The 22,196-nt window shown below is 40.8% G+C and overlaps 2 protein-coding genes across 2 annotated transcripts; one reads left to right on the plus strand and one right to left on the minus strand.

The window, feature by feature from the left end:
- Positions 1-8,031: 8,031 nt before the first annotated feature.
- LOC143037833 (serine/threonine-protein kinase pim-2-like) lies at positions 8,032-8,757 on the minus strand. Its single transcript, XM_076206393.1, has 2 exons — positions 8,571-8,757; positions 8,032-8,471 (listed from the first exon to the last, which is right to left on the minus strand). The coding sequence occupies exons 1-2, from the start codon at positions 8,755-8,757 to the stop codon at positions 8,032-8,034; spliced, it is 627 nt and encodes a 208-aa protein (XP_076062508.1).
- A 10,178-nt stretch (positions 8,758-18,935) lies between these two features.
- LOC143037834 (serine/threonine-protein kinase pim-2-like) lies at positions 18,936-19,790 on the plus strand. Its single transcript, XM_076206394.1, has 2 exons — positions 18,936-19,023; positions 19,213-19,790. Exons 1-2 carry the CDS (start codon positions 18,936-18,938, stop codon positions 19,788-19,790), a joined length of 666 nt encoding a protein of 221 aa, XP_076062509.1.
- Positions 19,791-22,196: the final 2,406 nt, after the last annotated feature.

Here is a 22,196-nt window from a genome sequence, read left to right on the forward strand (position 1 = left end):
CCATGAGTCATCACCACTCTTTACTGTCATTTCTTCCCAGCAGATTTCTTTGCAATTAAAGTCGCCCATCATAACTATTCTTCCTCCGTCTTCCATTATTTTAGTTAATGCTATCTTTGTGTCCTCTAACATACTTTTATATTCACTCTCTTCCCATGAGGCTGTTTTCGGAGGCACATAATTGATCACAAATTTTCTGCTCTTCTTATCTCTGTCTTCCACTTCTATCATAATCATCTCTACTGTATTCTTTCCATATATGACACCTTTCACGTTTATATCCTTCTTAGTCAGGAACATAACTCCACCCCCTTGCTTTTTCTCTCTGTTTCTAATCCAATAATTGTATGCATCATGTCCTACACTGTTGGGTGGTAGTGGGCCTTTTAATTTTGTTTCTACAATTCCCATTATGTCCGGTTCTTTTTCTTTCAAATAATCATTCAGCTCATTCAATCCTGTTATTAATCCATCTATATTTGTGTAAGACACTCTTAGTTTTCTGCCACTTCCATTGTGTTCTCTGTTTCCCTTATGTTTTTCTTTTGTATGTCGAACTTCCTTAGTTTCATGTTCACTACTCTCCAATAGAATCTCTCTTTCTCTGACTCCGTTCTGTTCTCGTTTTTTGTCTTAGCTTCCAGTCTTTTCTGCTTTTCTTCCTCTCTTTCCTCTTTATTCATTTCTCTTTTTATCCATATCTTTTTGTATTGTTCACTTGTTGCTAGTTTCCCTGTTTTGGATAAGATATTCTCTGCCGTTGTTTGTGACTTGAATTTAATCTTAATTGGTCTGGTCTTGTCTGTGCTATACTTTCCGAGTCTAAATTTCTCTTCGATTTGTTTCATAATTCCTGGTTCATCTTCCTGAACTGATTCTAGTAATTGGCTTACTTTTTCATTTTCCTCTTTGATTCTTGTGGTTCTATCTGTGTTGTGTTTCTCTTCCATTCCTAATATAATTATACATTTCTTCTTGTCTGCTAAATCCCTTACTATATTCTCCTTTTGTCTCATCACTTTAATAACTGAGTCTTCAGTATGTTCTTTCAATTGCTGTTTGACTATGTCAGTGAATGAAACCTTATTTCCTTCTTGGGTTTTCTTCCAATTTTTACTTTCTTTAGCTATCGTTTCTCTGTTTTCTTTACTATTCTTCTTCAATTCCTCATTCTCCACCTTTACCTCTCTTAACTGTCTTTTTAGGTCTTCTATTTCATCAGTTAAGTTTTTATTCGCCTTTTCCAGTTCTTCCAATCTTTCAACCCTTTGTAAAATGGTGTTCATATGACCTAACCTACTCTCCAAGTCCTCGATCACCTTATCGACCTTCTCTTCTAGTCTTGTCAGCCGGGGGGGGGGTTGTGTCCCCCCCACCCTCTTTAAATCCCTTGAAAATATTCTCATCACTTTCTGCTATATTGCTCCTATCTATACCTCTAATCTTCACATTCCTATTAGACATGTCGTCATCATCCAGCTCGTCTTGGGGTCGTTTGTCTACCTTACGGCGGCCCGTCAGGGCCATTTCCTCCACCTCCTCATTACCTTCCATTTCCCCAGCAATCCCTCCCCCTCTCCTCTTTCCTCACCTTCCCACTACCCCACGAGCAATTTCCCCCCACCCTGCAAATACAAAAAGGCACTTCTCTTTGCGTTGGGATCCACAATCTGCACTTTTCTTCAGAACGTTCTTCAAGCCGTCCGTTCGTTGAAAGTGTGTGTGTGTGTGTATTTACCTAGTTGTATTTACCTAGTTGTATTTTACGGGAAGGGGAGCTATGCTCGTGGGGTCCCGTCTTCATATCTCATTTTATCTAAACTATTTTTAAATTCATGTATTGATTTTGCACACACCACTTTCTCATCTAACTTGTTCCAACTGTCTATTACTCTGTGAGGAAAGCTGTTCTTTTTCAAATCTCTTCTATAGCTGTCTTTTTTTATTTTCTTTCCGTGTCCTCTTGTATTTCTGTCATCCCATTTTATCAGATTCTCTCTATCAGTAATTTCTATGCCTTTCATGATTCTGTAAATAGCTATCAAATCTCCTCTCTCTCTTCTTTGCTCTAGTGTCTGTAGTTTAAGTTTTTGTAGTCTCTCTTCATATGATAGTTTTGAGAGTGTTGGTGCCAGTTTTGTGATTGCTCTTTGTATTCTTTCAAGTTTTTTTATACATTTTTTTGTACTTGGTGACCATATCGTTGCTGCATATTCCAATCTTGGTCTTATCAGGGTGATTAGGATTTTCCTCACCATTTCTTCATCCAGGTATGTAAATGCCACTTTGATTGTTCTTATTAAATTATAAGTTTCTCCAAAAATCTTATTTATATGTTTCTCAGGTGATATATTATTCATAACAATGACTCCCAGGTCCTTCTCATTTTCTACTTTTTTTATTCCTTCTTCTCCCAAATTATATGATCCTGTTATTCTGTTTTTGCTTTTTCCAAACTCCATTATACTACACTTTTTTGTATTGAACTCCATCTCCCACTTCCTACTCCATTCTTGTACTTTATTTAGATCTCTCTGTAGTGATTCACAATCTTCTTCAGTTTTCACTCTTTTCAGTAGTTTTGCATCATCTGCAAAGAAGCTCATATAGCTTTCAATTCCTTCATCCATATCATTAATATATATAGCAAACATTATTGGGGCCAGAACTGTTCCCTGCGGGACACCGCTTATTACTTCATTCCATTTTGAGTGCTGATCTCTTATCACTACTCTCATTTTTCTTTCTTGCAAAAAGTCTTCCATCCAATTTAGCAATTTACCTTGTATTCCTCCTTCATATTCTAATTTCTTAAGCAACTTCTTATGTGGTACTTTGTCAAAAGCTTTTTTTAGGTCTAGAAATGCACAATCAGCCCATCCATCTCTTTCTTGTATTATATCTATTAGCCTTGAATAGAAACATATTAAATTGGTGACGCATGATCGTCCTTGTCTGAATCCAAATTGCCATGGATTTAGTACGTTGTTTTTTTCCAAGTATTTTACCCATCTACTTTTGATAATTCTTTCACAAATTTTTGCTATTGTACTTGTTAGAGAGACTGGTCTATAGTTGGTAGGTTCTTCTTTATTTCCTCCTTTATATATAGGTACTATATTTGCTTTTTTCCAATCTTCTGGAACTTTTCCTTCTTTTAAGGAACTGCTTATTATGCTATGTATTTTGTCTGCCAGTTCATTCCTGCATTCTTTCAGAATCCAGTTTGCTATTTCATCTGGTCCATGCGATTTTCTGACATCAAAATTACCCAAGTGTGTCAATATTTCATTCTTTGTTACTTCTATTTCTTCCATAGGGGGGACTTTTTCTTTCCACTCAATCTCTTCAGGTTGTATATTTTCCCTTGTAAACACTGATTTAAAATGTTTGTTCATAATTTCTGCCATTTCCATTTCCTCAGTGTATTCAACTCCTCCTTGTCTTAATTTCTCCAAGTCTTGTTTGTTTTTCAGTTTATTGTTTACAAATCTGTAGAATAGTTTTGGTTGATCTTTACACTTTTCTATAACATCTTTTTCATATTTTCTTTTTTCCTCTCTGCACTTTTGTACATATTCATTTCTATAACCAGTATATATTTTCCATTTTTCAGGTCTTCTGTCTTTTTTCCATCTGGTCCAGGCTTTGTCTCTTTTGTCTTTTAACTCCCTACAACTTTTGTTGTACCAGCATTTTACATATTCTTTTTCTTGTTTTTGTCTTGGGACATACTTTTCCACTCCTTTTTTGTAAATTTTTGTCAAAATATTCCATTTCTCTTCCACTGATGTTTCTTCTTTGTATATTTCTTCCCAGTTTTCTTGTTGGAAGAATTCTCTTATTTTATCAAAGTTTGTTTTTTCATACATCATTCTTCCTCTTCTATATTGTTCATTTCTTTTCATATATTTTTCTTCATTAAGTTCCAGTTCAATCAATATGTGGTCACTTTTACCTATTGGTGTTTTATATTCAATCTTGTCCACTATTCTAGGTTCAGATGTAATTATTAAGTCTAGCCTCGATGGTTCTTCTTCATTTCTATACCTAGTGTTCTCTTGTATCCATTGTGTCATTGAATGGTCAGTAATCATCTCAAGTAGAGCATTTCCCCATGAGTCATCACCACTCTTTACTGTCATTTCTTCCCAGCAGATTTCTTTGCAATTAAAGTCGCCCATCATAACTATTCTTCCTCCGTCTTCCATTATTTTAGTTAATGCTATCTTTGTGTCCTCTAACATACTTTTATATTCACTCTCCTCCCATGAGGCTGTTTTCGGAGGCACATAATTGATCACAAATTTTCTGCTCTTCTTATCTCTGTCTTCCACTTCTATCATAATCATCTCTACTGTATTCTTTCCATATATGACACCTTTCACGTTTATATCCTTCTTAGTCAGGAACATAACTCCACCCCCTTGCTTTTTCTCTCTGTTTCTAATCCAATAATTGTATGCATCATGTCCTACACTGTTGGGTGGTAGTGGGCCTTTTAATTTTGTTTCTACAATTCCCATTATGTCCGGTTCTTTTTCTTTCAAATAATCATTCAGCTCATTCAATCCTGTTATTAATCCATCTATATTTGTGTAAGACACTCTTAGTTTTCTGCCACTTCCATTGTGTTCTCTGTTTCCCTTATGTTTTTCTTTTGTATGTCGAACTTCCTTAGTTTCATGTTCACTACTCTCCAATAGAATCTCTCTTTCTCTGACTCCGTTCTGTTCTCGTTTTTTGTCTTAGCTTCCAGTCTTTTCTGCTTTTCTTCCTCTCTTTCCTCTTTATTCATTTCTCTTTTTATCCATATCTTTTTGTATTGTTCACTTGTTGCTAGTTTCCCTGTTTTGGATAAGATATTCTCTGCCGTTGTTTGTGACTTGAATTTAATCTTAATTGGTCTGGTCTTGTCTGTGCTATACTTTCCGAGTCTAAATTTCTCTTCGATTTGTTTCATAATTCCTGGTTCATCTTCCTGAACTGATTCTAGTAATTGGCTTACTTTTTCATTTTCCTCTTTGATTCTTGTGGTTCTATCTGTGTTGTGTTTCTCTTCCATTCCTAATATAATTATACATTTCTTCTTGTCTGCTAAATCCCTTACTATATTCTCCTTTTGTCTCATCACTTTAATAACTGAGTCTTCAGTATGTTCTTTCAATTGCTGTTTGACTATGTCAGTGAATGAAACCTTATTTCCTTCTTGGGTTTTCTTCCAATTTTTACTTTCTTTAGCTATCGTTTCTCTGTTTTCTTTACTATTCTTCTTCAATTCCTCATTCTCCACCTTTACCTCTCTTAACTGTCTTTTTAGGTCTTCTATTTCATCAGTTAAGTTTTTATTCGCCTTTTCCAGTTCTTCCAATCTTTCAACCCTTTGTAAAATGGTGTTCATATGACCTAACCTACTCTCCAAGTCCTCGATCACCTTATCGACCTTCTCTTCTAGTCTTGTCAGCCGGGGGGGGGGGGGTTGTGTCCCCCCCACCCTCTTTAAATCCCTTGAAAATATTCTCATCACTTTCTGCTATATTGCTCCTATCTATACCTCTAATCTTCACATTCCTATTAGACATGTCGTCATCATCCAGCTCGTCTTGGGGTCGTTTGTCTACCTTACGGCGGCCCGTCAGGGCCATTTCCTCCACCTCCTCATTACCTTCCATTTCCCCAGCAATCCCTCCCCCTCTCCTCTTTCCTCACCTTCCCACTACCCCACGAGCAATTTCCCCCCACCCTGCAAATACAAAAAGGCACTTCTCTTTGCGTTGGGATCCACAATCTGCACTTTTCTTCAGAACGTTCTTCAAGCCGTCCGTTCGTTGAAAGTGTGTGTGTGTGTGTGTTTTCATCCGACCTTATTATGGACCAAAAGGTCTCCTGTCGGTATGCTCCGCCTTTGTAATCCTTTGTAAAAATACGACCGCTTTTGTTTATAAAGTATCGGCGTCGTTTGAAGGCTCATTGAGACGATGTTAACCGTTAAACCTTGTTGAAACGGGGCTGGTTTAGCGACCGCAAGTGCTAGCGACTTGAAAACTACTCCTCTACTTGCCCAGTGTGAACGGAAAGTTAGTTAAATTGCCTTCAAACTATCCTAGTGACAGCACTTATTTGACGGGGAAGTCAACTTGCAGCTAGCGCTAGCGGGTGCTAGGTTGGCCCCGTGTCAACCAGACTTTAAGCAATGTAGTCCAGTCCTGAGCTTTAAGATTCGTTTAGATAAACACCTAAGCGAGAGGTAAAATGGCGGGACACACTCGTGTGGCTTCACCCCACTCTCCTCCATACCTTCTTCGTCTTTCTCCCGATTTTCCATCTCCCTTTCCTACCCTCTGAGATCGTGACATGTGCCGAATGGGCTTGGTGGCACGACGGTCACGGTTTTTATCCATAACCTACCACTCCTTCGTGATTCACGACCGGAGAGGACGTCCATATAGGACCATAACTCAATAGCTCCCTTGTCGAACGTCTATAAGTCATTGTTCCCGCACGGAGCAACGTGCAAGGCGAAATGCTTCACCGTCTTAATAGTTGCATCAGAGTGGCTGTTGGACTGTGAATGGTGTGATGTAGACCCAATATAGTTGACTGCCCAACGATCCAGGAATTCGATGAGTTCTATGTTGAAGTGAGACTCACCATCTGTTCGAGGACGTACGGGTACTCCCAGGTCACAGAAGACATGCAGGATGTGACGAATCGCAGCTGTAGACGAAGTATTGGAGCTGGAAGACATCACCACGGGCCAATCCGTGAGACAGTTGGCACCATCATGTAGAACCGTGCGGGAACATTGACTTATAGACGTTTGACAAGGGTGCTATTGAGTTATGATCCTATATGGACGTCCTCTACGGACGTCCATATGGGATCTTATCCACAACCTACCACTCCTCAAAGGAGTGGTAGGTTATGGATAAGAACCGTGGCCGTCGTGCCACCAAGCCCATTCAGCACATGTCACGATCTCAGAGGGAAGGAAAGGGAGATGGAAAATCGGGAGAAAGACGAAGAAGGTATGGAGGAGAGTGGGCTGAAGCACACAAGTGTGTCCCGCCATATTACCTCTTGCTTAGGTGTTTATCTAAACGAATCTTAAAACTTAGGACTGAACTACTTTGCTTAAAGTCTGGTTGACACGGGGCCAACCTAGCAGCCTGCTAGCACTAACTGCAAGTTGACTTCCCCGTCAAGTAAGTGCTGTCACTAGGATAGTTTGGAGGCAAGTTAACTAACTTTCCGTTCACAATTGGCAAATGAGGGTTAGTTTTCAAGTCGCTAGCACTTGCGGCCACCAAACCAGCCCCGTCTCAACAAGGCTTAAGGGTTAACACCATCTTAATGAGCCTTTAAACGATGCCGATACTTTATGAACAAAAGCGGTCTGATTCTTACAAAGGATTACAAAGGCGAAGCATGCCGACAGGAGACCCTTTGGCCCATAACTAGGTCGGATGTAAAAAAATATATAATAATGATAAAAATAAAAAATAAAAATAAAATAAATAATTATAATAATATAATCAGCAATAAATAAAATAAATAAATGCATAGGTATAGAATAATAAACAAACAGGTAAATAGTAAATAATAATAAATTGACAGATAAATAATAATAGATAAAATATCAAGCAAATAATAGGCAAACAGACAAATAATAACAAGCAAATAAACAAAATTATAGCAAACAAATAAATATTCAAAACATCGCTAAACTTTTTATTCAGCTGGGGGAAACCCTCAGCCGCTTGAGGGACTAATTCCCTTTATTTCAAACTTCTTGGAAACCCCATTTCTTTACGATGTCCTCCTTTGGTTGGGCTGAACCAGACGGTTATCAGTTTCCACACAATCCTAATGGACATGATGTCTTCTCTAGTTCTGAACTTTGGACTTCTTATCCTAGGAAAGTTCTTGAATCTTGTCATATATGGCAGGTATCCCTTTTCTCTATTTTTTTCGCTTTACAGATTAAGTATTTAGACTTTTTTCCTCAATTACTTGACGTGTTCATTATCTCTATAGCCTCTTTCTTCCTTGAGGCGTGTCATCCTCTTCCGAGTGGTCTCTTTTCTTTCCTTTCTTCTTTGTGATTAAAGAGACATTTTTGGGCTTCCTCTGGAGTTTTTTCTTCTTAGGCTTTCTCCGGGCGACGTCAGCTGTTTCAAGGTCCAACTCAGCATTGAATTCCGTCTTTCCGAGGCAAAATGACTGACCTGCCAACCACGGATGGGACAGTATTCTGTGGAGTGAGAGACGGGCCCAAGGGTCTTTAACGAAGCAACGCATTATAAGGTCTCGGCAGAGGTTCGGAACGTTCTTGGGGAATGATGGACTGGCCCTGCATATGGAGGCATTGGTGTAGAAAGGGTCGTCGCGGCACGCCATGTAGTAAAGAAGTGTGCCCAGAATCCAAACGGTGGCGGGTACGTCCAGGAACTGACCGCCTTTAATGTATTCTGGGGGCCAATAAATCCGAGTCCCACCTGTGTGCATTCCTTTGTAGCTTTTAATGCGTTCTCCGCAACCAAAGTCGATGACTTTGATATCAAGCTAACCTGAACTCTTGTTCCTGAAGAGCAGTATATTCTCTGGCTTGATATCTTTATGAGAAACACCGGCTTGAATACATCCTTCAATCGTGGTGATAATCTTCTTAAATAATGTCTGGACCTCTACATTGGATAACTCGTTGTCGTCTTCTATATAGTCGTACAAGGACATCGCCGACGGAACGAGTTCCATTACCATATAAAAATTTGCCTCTGTGGTGAAACAGTCATACAATTGGATGACACCCGGTATCTTCTATACCTTCTCCAGAAGTGCAGCTTCTTTCGGAACTTTCTTTCCGTTTCGGCGTCCCCATGAGTCTATCCGTCCCAAGGGCACTTCCTTCAAGGCAACTACTGGCCATCGACGATCCTCTTTGCTCGGTATACACAGCCGAAGCCTCCTTGGCCCAATTGTTCCTGCACGACGAATTCGTTCAGCCTCGTCACCCTTCCCCAAAAGAGTCTTTGCTTTTGAATGTCCCAATTGCTTGGCATGAATGAAGGTCGCAGCATACATTAAAGTAAGCACCTGAACTAACTGAAGTTCATATTACGCACACGAATACACACCTTAATATACGCTTGTATATGCATGTAAAAACTTGTGTTCTCTTAAAAATATTCAATATTTTCAGCGTAAAGAATAACTTTTTAGTCTCATTGTTCAAGGTTTGAACCTGATCATTCATGATTTCAATATAATGTGAAAGGGTGTTGTGATAGGCGCTGATGAATGCCAACGAAATCTCAAGTTTTTCCCCTCTCTCAGAGGCTTCTTTAGGGTGAGAACTATATCTATCATGATAGGTTACTATAACTATCTCTATTCAAGGGTTAAATATAACTATATATCTTGAAGGGTTTATTATAAATATTTATCTTGATAGGTTACTATAACTATTTATCTTGAAGTGTTAACTATAACTATCTCTGTGAAACTTTGTTTCTCATTCTGGGGTTCATGACCCCCGAGAGGGTCAAAGAGTTTCATAAGAGAGGTCAGGTTATTTGACTTATTGCTTATGCAGTCTCCAAGAAGACAAAGTGTAGCATTACATAACAATATGATATAGATAAGAAAACATGGTGGCAGACTGCCGTAAAAAAAAAAAATAGAAACACACAGACATCACAAGGTTTGAAGTCTGAGAACTCTTCAATATATAAATACTAGCCAAATTACCCGCGCGTTGCTGCGAGTTCGTGAATCATCCCTAACCTAATCATACCCCACCTAACTTCAACCCTTAACCCTAACCAAAATATATATTTTTCTAAATGAAACATAGTTATCCAAGTACCTGGAGTGATAGGGTATCAGAATATATATGGTTATGGAGGTCTATCTGCAAAACCCTAGGAGGAGTTCGTGAACAATCAAACAATTTGACAGACAAATTAAATATAGTAATCCAAGTACCTTGGGTTATAAGGTTTCAGAATGTATATGGTTATAGGGGTCTATCTGCAAAAACCTAGGAGAAGTTCGTGAATAATTTCTAACCTAACCATACCCCACCTAATTTTAACCCTTAACCCTAACCAAAATATATATATTTTTGAAAATGAAATATAGTTATCCAAGTACCTGAAGTGATAGGGTATCAGAATATATATGGTTATGGGGGTCTACATACAAAACCCTAGGAGGAATTCCTGAACAAACAAACAGACAGGCAGACAAATGAAAGATAGTTTTCCAAGTACCTTGGGTTATAAGGTTTCAGAATATATATGGTTATAGGGGTCTATCTGCAAAAACCTAGGAGTAGTTCGTGAATAATCACTCACCTAACCAAAACCCACCTAACTTTAACCCATAACCCTGACCAAAATATTTTTTTTGGAAATGAAATATAGTCATCCAAGTACCTGAAGGGATAGGGTATCAGAATATATATGGTTGCGGGGGTCTATCTGCAAAACCCTAGGAGGAGTTCGTGATCAAACAGAGACAGACAGACAGAGGCTACTACTTTATTATAGTATATATATATATATATATATATATATATATATACATATATATACATATATATATATATAAATATATATATATATATATATATATATATATACATATATATATATATAAATATATATATATATATATATATATATACTCATGGGAGATATGATCGAAGTTTTTAATAATATAAAGGAAATTGACATCATAAATGGCGAAATTTTTACAATGAATGCAATTCAGACAAGAAATAATGGTCTCAAATTGTCAGGAAGTAGATTTAATTTGGAAGCGGGTAGAAACAATTTCGCCAACCGAGTAGTTAACGAATGGAATAAAATTCCTGCAGAGGCAGTGCAATGTAGTTCAATTTGATGTTTTAAGATTCATTTAGGCAGACACCTAAGCAAGATGTTGTAATGCCTCCCATTTATTTTAATTTATCTTATCTATCTATTCATTATTACTTATCATAATTTTTGTTTGTCTTTTGTTATTCACCTGTTTATTCAACGTTATTCATTATTTATCTGTTTATTACTTATCATTATCTATTTATTCACATACTTTATCTATTTCATTTTTCTCATGCGACCTAGTTATAAACCAAAAGGTCTCCTGCCGGCAAGATCTTTCTTTGTAATGTGATTTTATGTAACTCAAGAGCAGTGAGTCAGCAATTACTCCATTGCATATGTTGGACATATGCATATAGAGAGATGAAGACTTGTCTTTGACGTAACACTGAAGCAAGGAATGGTCCACTGGCTCTGTCGAGGACCAAACATATGAAGAAGTTCAGGCCTAGGTCCAATTCGTCTCGGTATATGTCGACATGAAAACAGAAGGAATTCATGGCCCTGTTGATGTGAAGTACTACAAGGATGGGGTGGCAGCAACGCTGTTTTGTTTGGTTTAGGAGGAGGACTGCTGCTCCCTCTCTCCTTTTATTGTTTTTGTTATTTTACTGTTTTGACTGCACATTGTGTGAACTTGCAGAGGGCGGCTTCTCAGCGAGGTGGAGGAAAGGCAAGCTATATTAAGAGCACTTTTTCTAGCCCCTTGTTCATGTGGGGTGAGGAAATTGGGTCCTAACGTGAAGGTAGCTACTGAGATGTATGGGTGCTTGGATCCCACTACCGGACTTCCACTGGACTTGCACTGCCACCATGTGGGCTGTGACTAAAGACCTTACATAATCACCTTTTTCTGCCCCGCCATCATGCACCATTGGTGAATAGATATATTTTCTCTCAGTCAATCGGTACCTCACACTTTGCATGGTCTTCCCTGACGGGAGATGATCCCAGTGTACATCACGAAAAGGTGGTGAGGTAACAGTTAGCCATCACCACACACCTCCTCCTCCTCCTTCTCCTCTTCCTCCTCCTCTTGTAGAGATCATCGAGGGGTCATCACACTGTCCATGACAACTTCTCTCTAGCTACTTTTACTTATTTTATACACAAGCCCACCGGCTTCGCCGGCCAGGCTCCGCCTGGGGGCTTGGCCTGCGGCGCTGCTCGCTTCGCTTCCGGGCGCTTCGCGCCCTGGGGCTTCGCCCCTGTTTTAACCCTTTAATATGCTTAGGACATTAAAAGATTGAATAAGTTATACGCTTTTTATTTACTGAAAACATCATTCTCGAATACATTTTCTCTTCGGGGAAAGCAGACAAACCTCATCCTCTTCCGAAGGCTGTTCTTCTTGGTCAACCTCTTCTTTCTCTTCTTCAGGTTCCCGCTTTCTCTTTGGGGATCTGCTCGCCTCGGAGCCCTTTTCATCATCGTCATCGGATGACTCGTCAGTCATATTAGTCATATGTTCCTCTATCATCTTCTTTATTTTCGACAATAGATCTTCACTTGCTCCTTTCTTGTTGCTGGAAACCTCCTTCACATCATCCTCCCCGTACCAATCCGGCATAATCATCTTGACCCAATCGTCTTCTGAGATCTTGTGGATATCTTCTGGGATGTTGTTAGTCCTTTCAGACTCGTCGGCCTCCTCAGGAATGAGTGAAGCAGCAACTAAAGCCTCTTCTGTGGGACCTTCCTCATCCTCTTCTCCCACATGGGCTTCAAACAATTCTTTATATACCACATTTATAGCAGGACGGCGTCTAACGTCATTTCCTACCTTGCGCCAGCCCGTATAATACACCAAAGCATCCCAATTTGTTACCCTAGAACAGGCTACATACAACTGTCCGTGTGCGAAGCACTGTACCGAGTCCAGCAACAGTCCACAACGATCAAAAGTTTGTCCCTGACTCTTGTTGATAGTCATGACGTAGCTTAACTTGATAGGAAATTGCTTACGCTTGAATGGGACAGGGGTATCTTGGGCCTCTAACACGACCCGCGGGATCAAGACTTGCTCGCCCCGATATGTTCCTCCTAATATTTTGCCCACAACAACGTGTTTCTTGAGATTAGTAATCATTAAACGGGTTCCGTTGCATATCCTAGGAGGACAAATGTTCCTCATTACCATGACAATACAGCCAATCTTCAACCTCAAGTCGTGCAGCGGCACCGACGGGCTGCACATGGAGTTGAAAACAGAGGCTTGTACGTCGGATTCTGGATCCGACGGCGTGTCAACGCTGTAATAGACGACCTCCTTCTCCTCGTTGAGATCGTAGATGAGTTGATTGACGCAGCCGACATCGTCGTTAGTGGGCGAGACTATCGATCTCTTCTCGAAGTAGGAGAGGTTCAAGTGGTTTGCCTTCAAATCGTCGTAAACCTTGAAAACCAACTCCTCCCGCGAATTTGCTCGTACCCCGAAACCTTTCTCAAAGAAGAGCTCGCCGGCATCGCGAGTCCCCAGCGACAAAAGTTGCTTCGCAAACTTGTTATTCTTGACATCGTCCTTCTTGAGACGAACGTTTTCTGTTAGTTCTAGCTTGGTGAGCCCGTCCCACATGTAGCTCGACTTGATGCAGTAGGCTAGCTCCTCCGTCTTCCCTCCATTTCTTATGACCGGTAAGATCTGGCGAAAGTCTCCTGCGCAGACAAACACTTTTCCTCCCATGAAATCGTCGTTATCCATGATATCTCGGAGAGTGATATCTACGGCAGTCAGCATATTCTTGTTGGCCATCACGACTTCGTCCCAGACGATCAGCTGAGTCTGCTGCAGAAGCCTCGCCAATTCCGTGTTCTTGTTGATGCTACACGCCCTAGTCTCGTCATACTCCATCAAGGGTATTTTGAACATGTTATGGGCCGTGCGGCCCCCAGAGAGGACTGTAGCCGCAATCCCGGATGAGGCTACCGCCAAGGCAACCTTCCCCTGTGAACGGACCGTATCGATCAATAGATTCAAAACGAAAGACTTGCCAGTTCCGCCAGCGGCGTTGACAAACACACCATTGTTCCTGTAACGGTGACTATTCTCGACTCGATACATGACAGTGTCATAGACTTGCCGCTGCTTGTCGTTGAGAAGCTTAACTTTTTCCTCCACAGACTCCTTCAACTTTTGTTTGTTATATGCCTTCTCTCTCCTGATGAGATTGGAGGGGCGTACGCCCCCTCTAGAAGCAGGGAGACCGTATTGGGTGATTGAACCCCCTCCACAATTAAGCACGTGTTGCTGGATGTCATCCAGGGCATCCAGGTAGATTTCGTCGTTGTAATCTGTTAGGTTTGCCATGTTCAAGTAATCGCTGGAAAAATAGTCCTTTATCTCTTCCCATATCTCGGACTGGTCCTCGAGGTCAGAAAAGACCAACATACTGGCATAGGTTTCTCTGAGTTGTCTCCTGTCGTTTGTGTGGTTAATGATCTCCATTATGGTGTCTTTCCAGGTGGCTTCGTCGGTTAACAACCCTAGGGCCTTCACAGCTTCGCGATTAGTTTCGTACATGACGCCGTCTACTGTTCTGAGGTCTTCGTACGACTTGGGACCCTTTTTATGGGTTAGCAGCAACCTGAGGTAAAAGAGCTCTACGGTTTTTGTGGTTACAGCACGTATGCGTCCGAGACTGTATGTATTTCCGTTACGTTCTTCCCATATAGTCTCCTGAAGATTATATACGTAGTGGAGCGGTAATTGGTGATAGTATAACGTTCTCGCAAACTCGTCCTTCTGGCAAAGCTTGAAAAAAGCAGTTAGCTGGGTATCGGCCTTGGCCTTTCTGGCAATTTGAGCCGCCGTCATACGCTCGTTGTAGAAGATGGCTTTCTCGCCCTCTAGGTGTAGATCCAGCATAAACACCGGAGGGTAGCACTTGTGGATGTCGAACTTGAAGATCTTCCACGCAGCCTCGTTAGAGTTGACATATCTGGCCTCTTGATAATTTTTAACCTCGTTGACGACTCGGTTGTCTTCTTCTCCCGTCGTCTTTGTGAACAACACCTTGTCCGACCCCTTGTTCACGTACTTTGTGACGTAGGCTATAGCCTTTATAGAATTGGAACATTCGACGTTGATGTGTGCATCGTATTTTATACAAAGATAAGGGTTGTAAGGGACAACCCAAGTATTGTCTACGGTAACGGGGCCGTCCTTCAGCTTCAATTTGAAGGAGTTACCTCCTTCTCCTATGGAACGTCTGACGTACTCGGGATAACCGCTGTTTCCAAAGAGCAGCTCATTTCTGCACGTCTTGGGGAATCCTTTGCCACACTGCCCGGGTTTCTTGCTCTTTACTTGGCAACACAGTTGTGACTCGTCATAACCCTTGCAGGGTCCGTGTATCATGCACCGAGTGACGGTGTCGTAGAGCCTCGGCTCCTTTTCCTTGTCGGGTATCTCGGCTCTTATGACTTGCTCTACAGTATCCGCGGTGACGCGAACAGCCATCCACAATAGTATGTGGGCGTGCGGCAAGCCGCGTTTCTGCCATTCTACACTATAGAGATAAGCTTTGACGGCCCCGAAGGCCTTTTTGTGTATCAGGTCGTCCATTAGGCTATCCAGCTTCAGCTTGAAGATCCTGCTCATAAGATCCGGCCTGTCGGCCCCTTGGGTCCCTGGTCCGCCAAATTTCTTCACCACCTCTAACACCTCCGGCCATCTAGGGTTCATAGTGAAGGTTATGAAGTAGTAGGGCGACCCGTAGGCCGTAACGTAGGCCAGGGCATCCTGTTGGCGCTCTTTCATGTATCTGGGCCCTCCAACAAACGACGGTGAGAGCACTATGCGTTGCCCGACACCACTTTTGTCGGCAGAGCTCAGCACGTCGGCCCTCTCCTTGCGCATGCCGGAGTGTTGGTGCTCAAAATAACACAACCGGCTAGACTCGATTTTTACGTAGTTATCGACCACAAACTGCTGGAACAACCGACGGCATTTTGTGATGTGGTTGAAGATCCCTTCTCTCTCCATGTAAAGGGCCGAGTAGTACATGAGCGCAGTCAGTCTTTTGGCGGAGCCATTCTTTTCCATATTCAAGCTGTAACCTTTGTCTCCGTTGGGGATCAACATGGGATACTGGAAGAGATCGTAGAAGTAGTTGGTAGAGCTAATCATCTTGATGGCATATTTCGAATCGGGCAGAGGCGACGCTATTCTGACCTTCAAAGTATCGGTATCTGGACCCAGGTTGACTATCGCCCCTACTTGGCAGGAAGCCGTCGGTAGATGGTAGACGCCCTTGTGTTCCCTGGTGGAGACGTTTTCTGCTGTCTTAAGAGTGATGGTAACGTCTGGCAAAGAGCTGTGCTGAGTAACGTAAGCCTGGACCAGCTTCGCTGACGTCTCCGCCTCTTTGAGGATTTCCCTCAGCGCAGCGTTGTTGTTAACCAAATACGTGTATAACAGCTCTATAATTCCCTCATTCCTTCGGTATTGTTCGTCCTCGCGTTTCCTACGCTTAGACGTCTCGGGACTCTCGCCGTCTTTATTTCTGTAGGTAAACCTGTTGCAGCGTAGTTTTAATTGCTGTTCCTTGTCGTGGTAGAAGTACAAATCCAGGAAATTTACTGCAGATTTCCAAAACGTTTTCCTTGACGTTGGATCTTTGAGACCCAAACGACTGCTGTCGTCTTCCGTAATCATCAAGTTAGGCTTCATGCCACCCAGACGGTGGTAAATTTTACCCTGGATTTTGTAGAAGATTGCAGACTCTCTTTTGTCCTCCAAGGTCCCCGAGGACGCAAAGGACGTAAAAGAGAAGATACTGTTAAACCCTACGATGTTATCAAGAAAGTGGATCGACAGTTTGGAGGAACCGTCGTAGAAGCCTTTGATGTTATCGCCCAGGGGTGACAACTCGTATATTGCCTTGGGTGTTTTTCCTCCGTTACAACATAACGTCTTTCGTTCTCTCTTGAAGAGTAACGCTTGGCAGTGCTTGCATCTATAGGCGCCCATCTCGCCTACCGAGTGCTGAGGCACCTTGGCTTCGCTGGTTTCAGAGATGTAACCGCAAAACGTGCTGAGCATTCGCTCTTTCATCTCTAGGAACACGGGTTTCTTACTGCGTTCTTCACGCGCTTCGCGCACACTGGCTATTCTTTCTAGGACTCCAGCACGAACTTCTTCGTCCTCGGACGGTTTGGGAATGATGGCACAGGAGAGAAAACCGCCAGCGGGAATCTTTGCACGCAATCTCATGAGCTTGATTTCATTCTTAATATCTCTAGACATCTTGACTTCTTTAGTTATTTCAGCTTTTGTCCGCTTGGGGCGCCTTTGTCTAACTTCACGGTTTTGAGCCTTGAGCTCTTTGAGGCTTTGCCTTTGCTCTGCTAGTGTGTCACCAGCAGGTGCGGCGGCGGAGACAATTTTCTCCGTTTCCATGTCTGCAGACGTGACAGGATGTTGCTCTTCTATTATGGTTTGAGGAGAGGGACTACTCTCAAACTCCTCGAGCTTCGCTCTGGCAGGTCCCGCAGTTTGTTCTTGCTCTTCTTCTCCTTCTTCGACAATCATGGGAACGCTTTCTTCTTCCTTTTTTGGCTCGGGGGCTCGTTTTCGAGCTGTTTTTATGGCGTAGGCTTTCGCCTTTTGAATGCGTTTTTGTGTCCCTAAACTCGTACAGAGATAGTGTTTCTGGTAGTCTGTGTGATCAGACCTACCTCCGTTTTTGGTGAAGTTCTTATAGCCAGCGAAGTAGTGTTTGATGAAACTTTCTACCCTTTCTTCGGAAATCTCTCCACTATAGGGCTCCAAGGAATCAAGCAAACCTTCGTCGTAGACGTAATTTTTCTGTTCTTTCAGGAGCTCGTTAAAGGCTATCGCCTTTCTCTGGAATAACTTTATCTCCTCTTTTACTTGAAACTTCTTTGTTTGGCTGTCGTCATAGAGGCTAGGAAACTTCTCCTTATGTTCACGTTTTAGAGCTTTAGTCTTCTCGTTGTTAAACTCCTTCTTGTCGAGCTTCTTCTTCTCCGTTACCCATTTCCAGAAATGGCGATACCTTTGGACTGCCAATTTTGAAGTAGCTCTGGCCATTCCTCTTCCCTCGAATCAACCGGAACGCCGTAGAAAGTCGGTTTTGTTGGTGGCATAATTTCAGATTTGTTTCAGGCATGTTCACAAAAAACCCTCACAGCCTATGATCGAGTACAGCGCTCCTTCGGGTGTAATCCTTTTTACCGTGAAACGGCGTAAGGGCCCATTAATTTTTTTTTAATATGATATATACAAATATATATATGTATATATATATATATATATATATATATATATATATATATATATATATTTTTTTTCTTTCTTTTTTTTACGGTAGAGTCTGCCAGCATGTTTTCTTATCTATATAATACCATTATGTAATGTTACATTTTGACTTCTTGGAGACAACGTAAAAATAGAATCAAATAACCTGACCTCACTTCTGAAACTCTTTGACCCTCCTGGGGGTTCATTAGCTCAAGAATGAGAACCAATGTTTGACAGTAATAGGTAGTTATAGTTAACCCTTGAAGATAGATAGTTATAGTAACTTATCAAGATAGTTATATATAGTTAACCCTTCAAAATAGATAGTTATAGGAACCTATCGAAATAGATATTTTTAATCAACCCTTCAAGATATATAGTTATAGTTAACCCTTGAAGAGAGATAGTTATAGTAACCTATCAAGATAGTTATAATTCTTCTCACCCTGAACAAGCCTCTGAGAGAGGGGTGAAAAAGTTGAGTTTTCGTTGGCATTCACCAGCGCATATCACAAAACACTTTCACATTATATTGAAATCATGAATAATCATGTTCAAACCTTCAACAATGAGACTAAAAAGTTATTCTTGACACTAAAGATATTGACAATTTTTAAGAGAACATAAGTTTTTATATGCAGATACAAGCGTATATTAAGGTGTGTATTCGTATGCTTAATATGAACTTCAGTCAGTTCAGGTGCTTACTTTAATGTGTGATGTGACCTTCATTCAAGACAAGCAATTGGGACATTAAAAAGCGAAGACTCTTTTGGGGAAGGATGACGAGGCTGGACGAGTACATCGTGAAGGAACCATTGGGCGAAGGAGGCTTCGGCTGTGTGTACCAAGCGAAGCGGATCGTCGATGGCAAGTAGGTCGCTCTAAAGGAAGTGCCCTTGGGACGGATAGATTCGTGGGGACGTCGAAACAGGAAGAAAGTCCCAAAGGAAGCTGCACTCTTGGAGAGGGTACAGAAGGTACCGGGCGTCATCAAGCTGTACGATTGTTTTACCACAGATACTAATTTTTATATGGTAATGGAACTCATTCCATCAGCGATGTCGTTGTACGACTATATAGAAGACGGCAACGATTTATCCAATGTAGAGGTTCAGAGGTTGTTTAAGACGATTGTCACAACAATAGAAGGATATATTCAAGCAGGCATTTCTCATAAAGATATCAAGCCAGAAAACATACTACTCTTCAGGGACAAGGGTTTAGGTGAGCTTGATATCAAAGTAATTGACTTTGGTTGTGGAGAACGCATTAAAGGCTACAAAGGAATGCATACCGGAGGAACACGAATTTACTGGCCCCCGGAATACATTAAAGGTGATAAGTTCCTGCACGTACCAGCCACAATTTGGAGTCTGGGCACTCTACTTTACTACATGGCGTGCCGCGACGATCCTTTCTACACCGATGCCTCCATATGCAGGGCCAGTCCATCATTCCCCAAGAACGTTCCGAGCCTGTGCCGTGACCTCATAATGCGTTGCTTCGTCAAAGACCCGTGGGCCCGTCTCTCACTCCACGGAATTCTGTCCCATCTCTGGTTAGCGGGTCAGCCATTTTTGCCCATCCTTCGGAAAGAACGGGAAGACGGATTCCATTGCCGAGTTGGAGCTTGAAACAGCTGACGTCGCCCGAAGAAATCCCAAGAAGAAAAAACATCAGAAGAAGCCCAAAAATGTCTCTTTAATCACAAAGAAGAAAGGAAGAAAAAGAGACCACTCGGAAGAGGATGACACGCCTCAAGGAAGAAAGAGGCGATAGAAATGATAATGAACATGTATTCCCCGACTACAGTAATGGGACCAGGGCTTGAGAGTCTTCGGTTTTGTTGATTCCTGTCACAATGTTTCCTGACTTTGAGGATTGTGCCAGATGTTCAGCAAGGGCCTCAGTCACCCAGGCTTCATGACTATACATTTTTTTGTACTTAGTGACCACATCGTTGCTGCATATTCCAATCTTGGTCATATCACAGTGATTAGTATTTTCTTCACCATTTCTTCATCCAGGTATGTAAATGCCACTTTGACTGTTCTTATTAAATTATAAGTTTCTCCAAAAATCTTATTTATTTGTTTCTCAGGTGACATATTATTCATAACAATGACTCCCAGGTCCTACTCATTTTCAACTTTTTTATACTTTCTTCTCCCAATTTATATGATCCTGTTATTCTGTTTTTACTTTTTCCAAATTCTATTACACTACACTTTTTGGTATTGAACTCCATCTCCCACTTCCTACTCCATTCCCATACTTTATTTAGATCACTCTGTAGTGATTCACAATCTTCTTCTGTGTTCATTTTTTTAATAGTTTTGCATCATCTGCAAAGAAGCTCATATAACTTTCAATTTCTTCATTCATATCATTAATATATATAGCAAACATTATTGAGGCCAGAACTGTTCCTTGTGGAACACCACTTATTACGTCATCCCAATTTGAGAGTTTGTCTCTTATCACCACTCATTTTTCTTTCTTGCAAAAAGTCTTCCATCCATTTAAGCAGTTTGCCCTGTATTCCTCCTTCAGTTTCTAATTTCTTAAGCAACTTCTTAAGTGGTACTTTGTCAAAAGCTTTTTTAGGTCTAGAAATGCACAATCAGCCCATCCATCTCTTTCTTGTATTATATCTATTAGCCTTGAATAGAAACATATTAAATTGGTGATGCATTATCGTCCTTGTCTGAATCCAAATTGCCTTGGATTTAGCATGTTGTTTTTTCTAAATATTTTACCCATCTACTTTTGACAATTCTTTCACAAATTTTTGCTATTGTACTTTAGTTAGAGAGACTGGTTTATAGTTGGTAGGGTCCTCTTTATTTCCCCCTTAATATATAGGTACTATATTTGCTTTTCTCCAATCTTTTGGAGCTTTTCCTTCTTTCAAGCAACTGTTTATTATGCTATGTATTTTGTCTACCAGTTCATTCCTGCATTCTTTCAAAATCCAGTTTGCTATTTCATCTGGCCCATGCAATTTTCTGACATCAAGATTACTCAAGTGTTTCATTATTTCATTCTTTGTTACTTCTATTTCTTTCATAGGGGGGACTTTCTCTTTCCATTTGATCTCTTCAGGTTGTATGTTCTCCCTTGTAAACACTGATTAAAAATGCTTGTTCATAATTTCTGCCATTTCTATTTCCTCTGTGTATTCAACACCTCCTTGTCTTAATTTCTCTAAATCTTGTTTGTTTTTCAGTTTGTTGTTTACAAATCTGTAAAATAGTTTTGGTTGATCTTTACATTTTTTGATGGCATATTTTTCATATTTTCTCTTTTCCTCTCTGCACACTTGTACATATTCATTTCTATAACAAGTATATATTTTCCATTTTTCAGGTCTTTTGTCTTTCTTCGATTTGGTCCATGCTTTATCTCTTTTGTCTTTTAACTCCCTACAACTTTTGTTGTACCAGCACTTTACATATTCTTTTTCTTGTTTTTGTCTTGGGACATACTTTTCCACTCCTTTTTTATAAGTTTTTGTCAAAATATTCCATTTCTCTTCCACTGTTGTTTCTTCTTTGTATATTCTTTCCCAGTTTTCTTTTTTAAAGAATTCTCTTATTTTATCAAAAATTTGTGTGATTATTAGGTCTAGTCTCGATGGTTCTTCCTCATTTCTATACCTAGTGTTCTCCTGTATCCACTGTGTCATTGTATGGTCAATAATCATCTCAAGTAGAGCATTTCCCCATGAGCCGTCTCCACCCTTTACTGTCATCTCTTCCCAGCAGACTTCTTTGCAATTAAAGTCGCCCATCATAACTATTCTTCCTCCATCTTCCATTATCTTATTTAATGTTATCCTTGTGTCTTCTAACATACTTTTATGTTCACTCTCTTCCCACGAGGCTGTTTTTGGAGGCAAATAATTTATCACAAACTTTCTGCTCTTCTTATCTCTGTCTTCCACTTCGATCATAATCATCTCTACTGTATTCTTTCCATATGTGACACACCTCATGTTTATATCCTTCTTAGCCAGGAACATAACTCCACCCCCTTGT

The sequence above is a fragment of the Oratosquilla oratoria genome, chromosome 23 (assembly GCF_046742065.1).
Source record: "Oratosquilla oratoria isolate Oo_2021 chromosome 23, ASM4674206v1, whole genome shotgun sequence".
Classification (NCBI taxonomy): Eukaryota; Metazoa; Arthropoda; class Malacostraca; order Stomatopoda; family Squillidae; genus Oratosquilla; species Oratosquilla oratoria.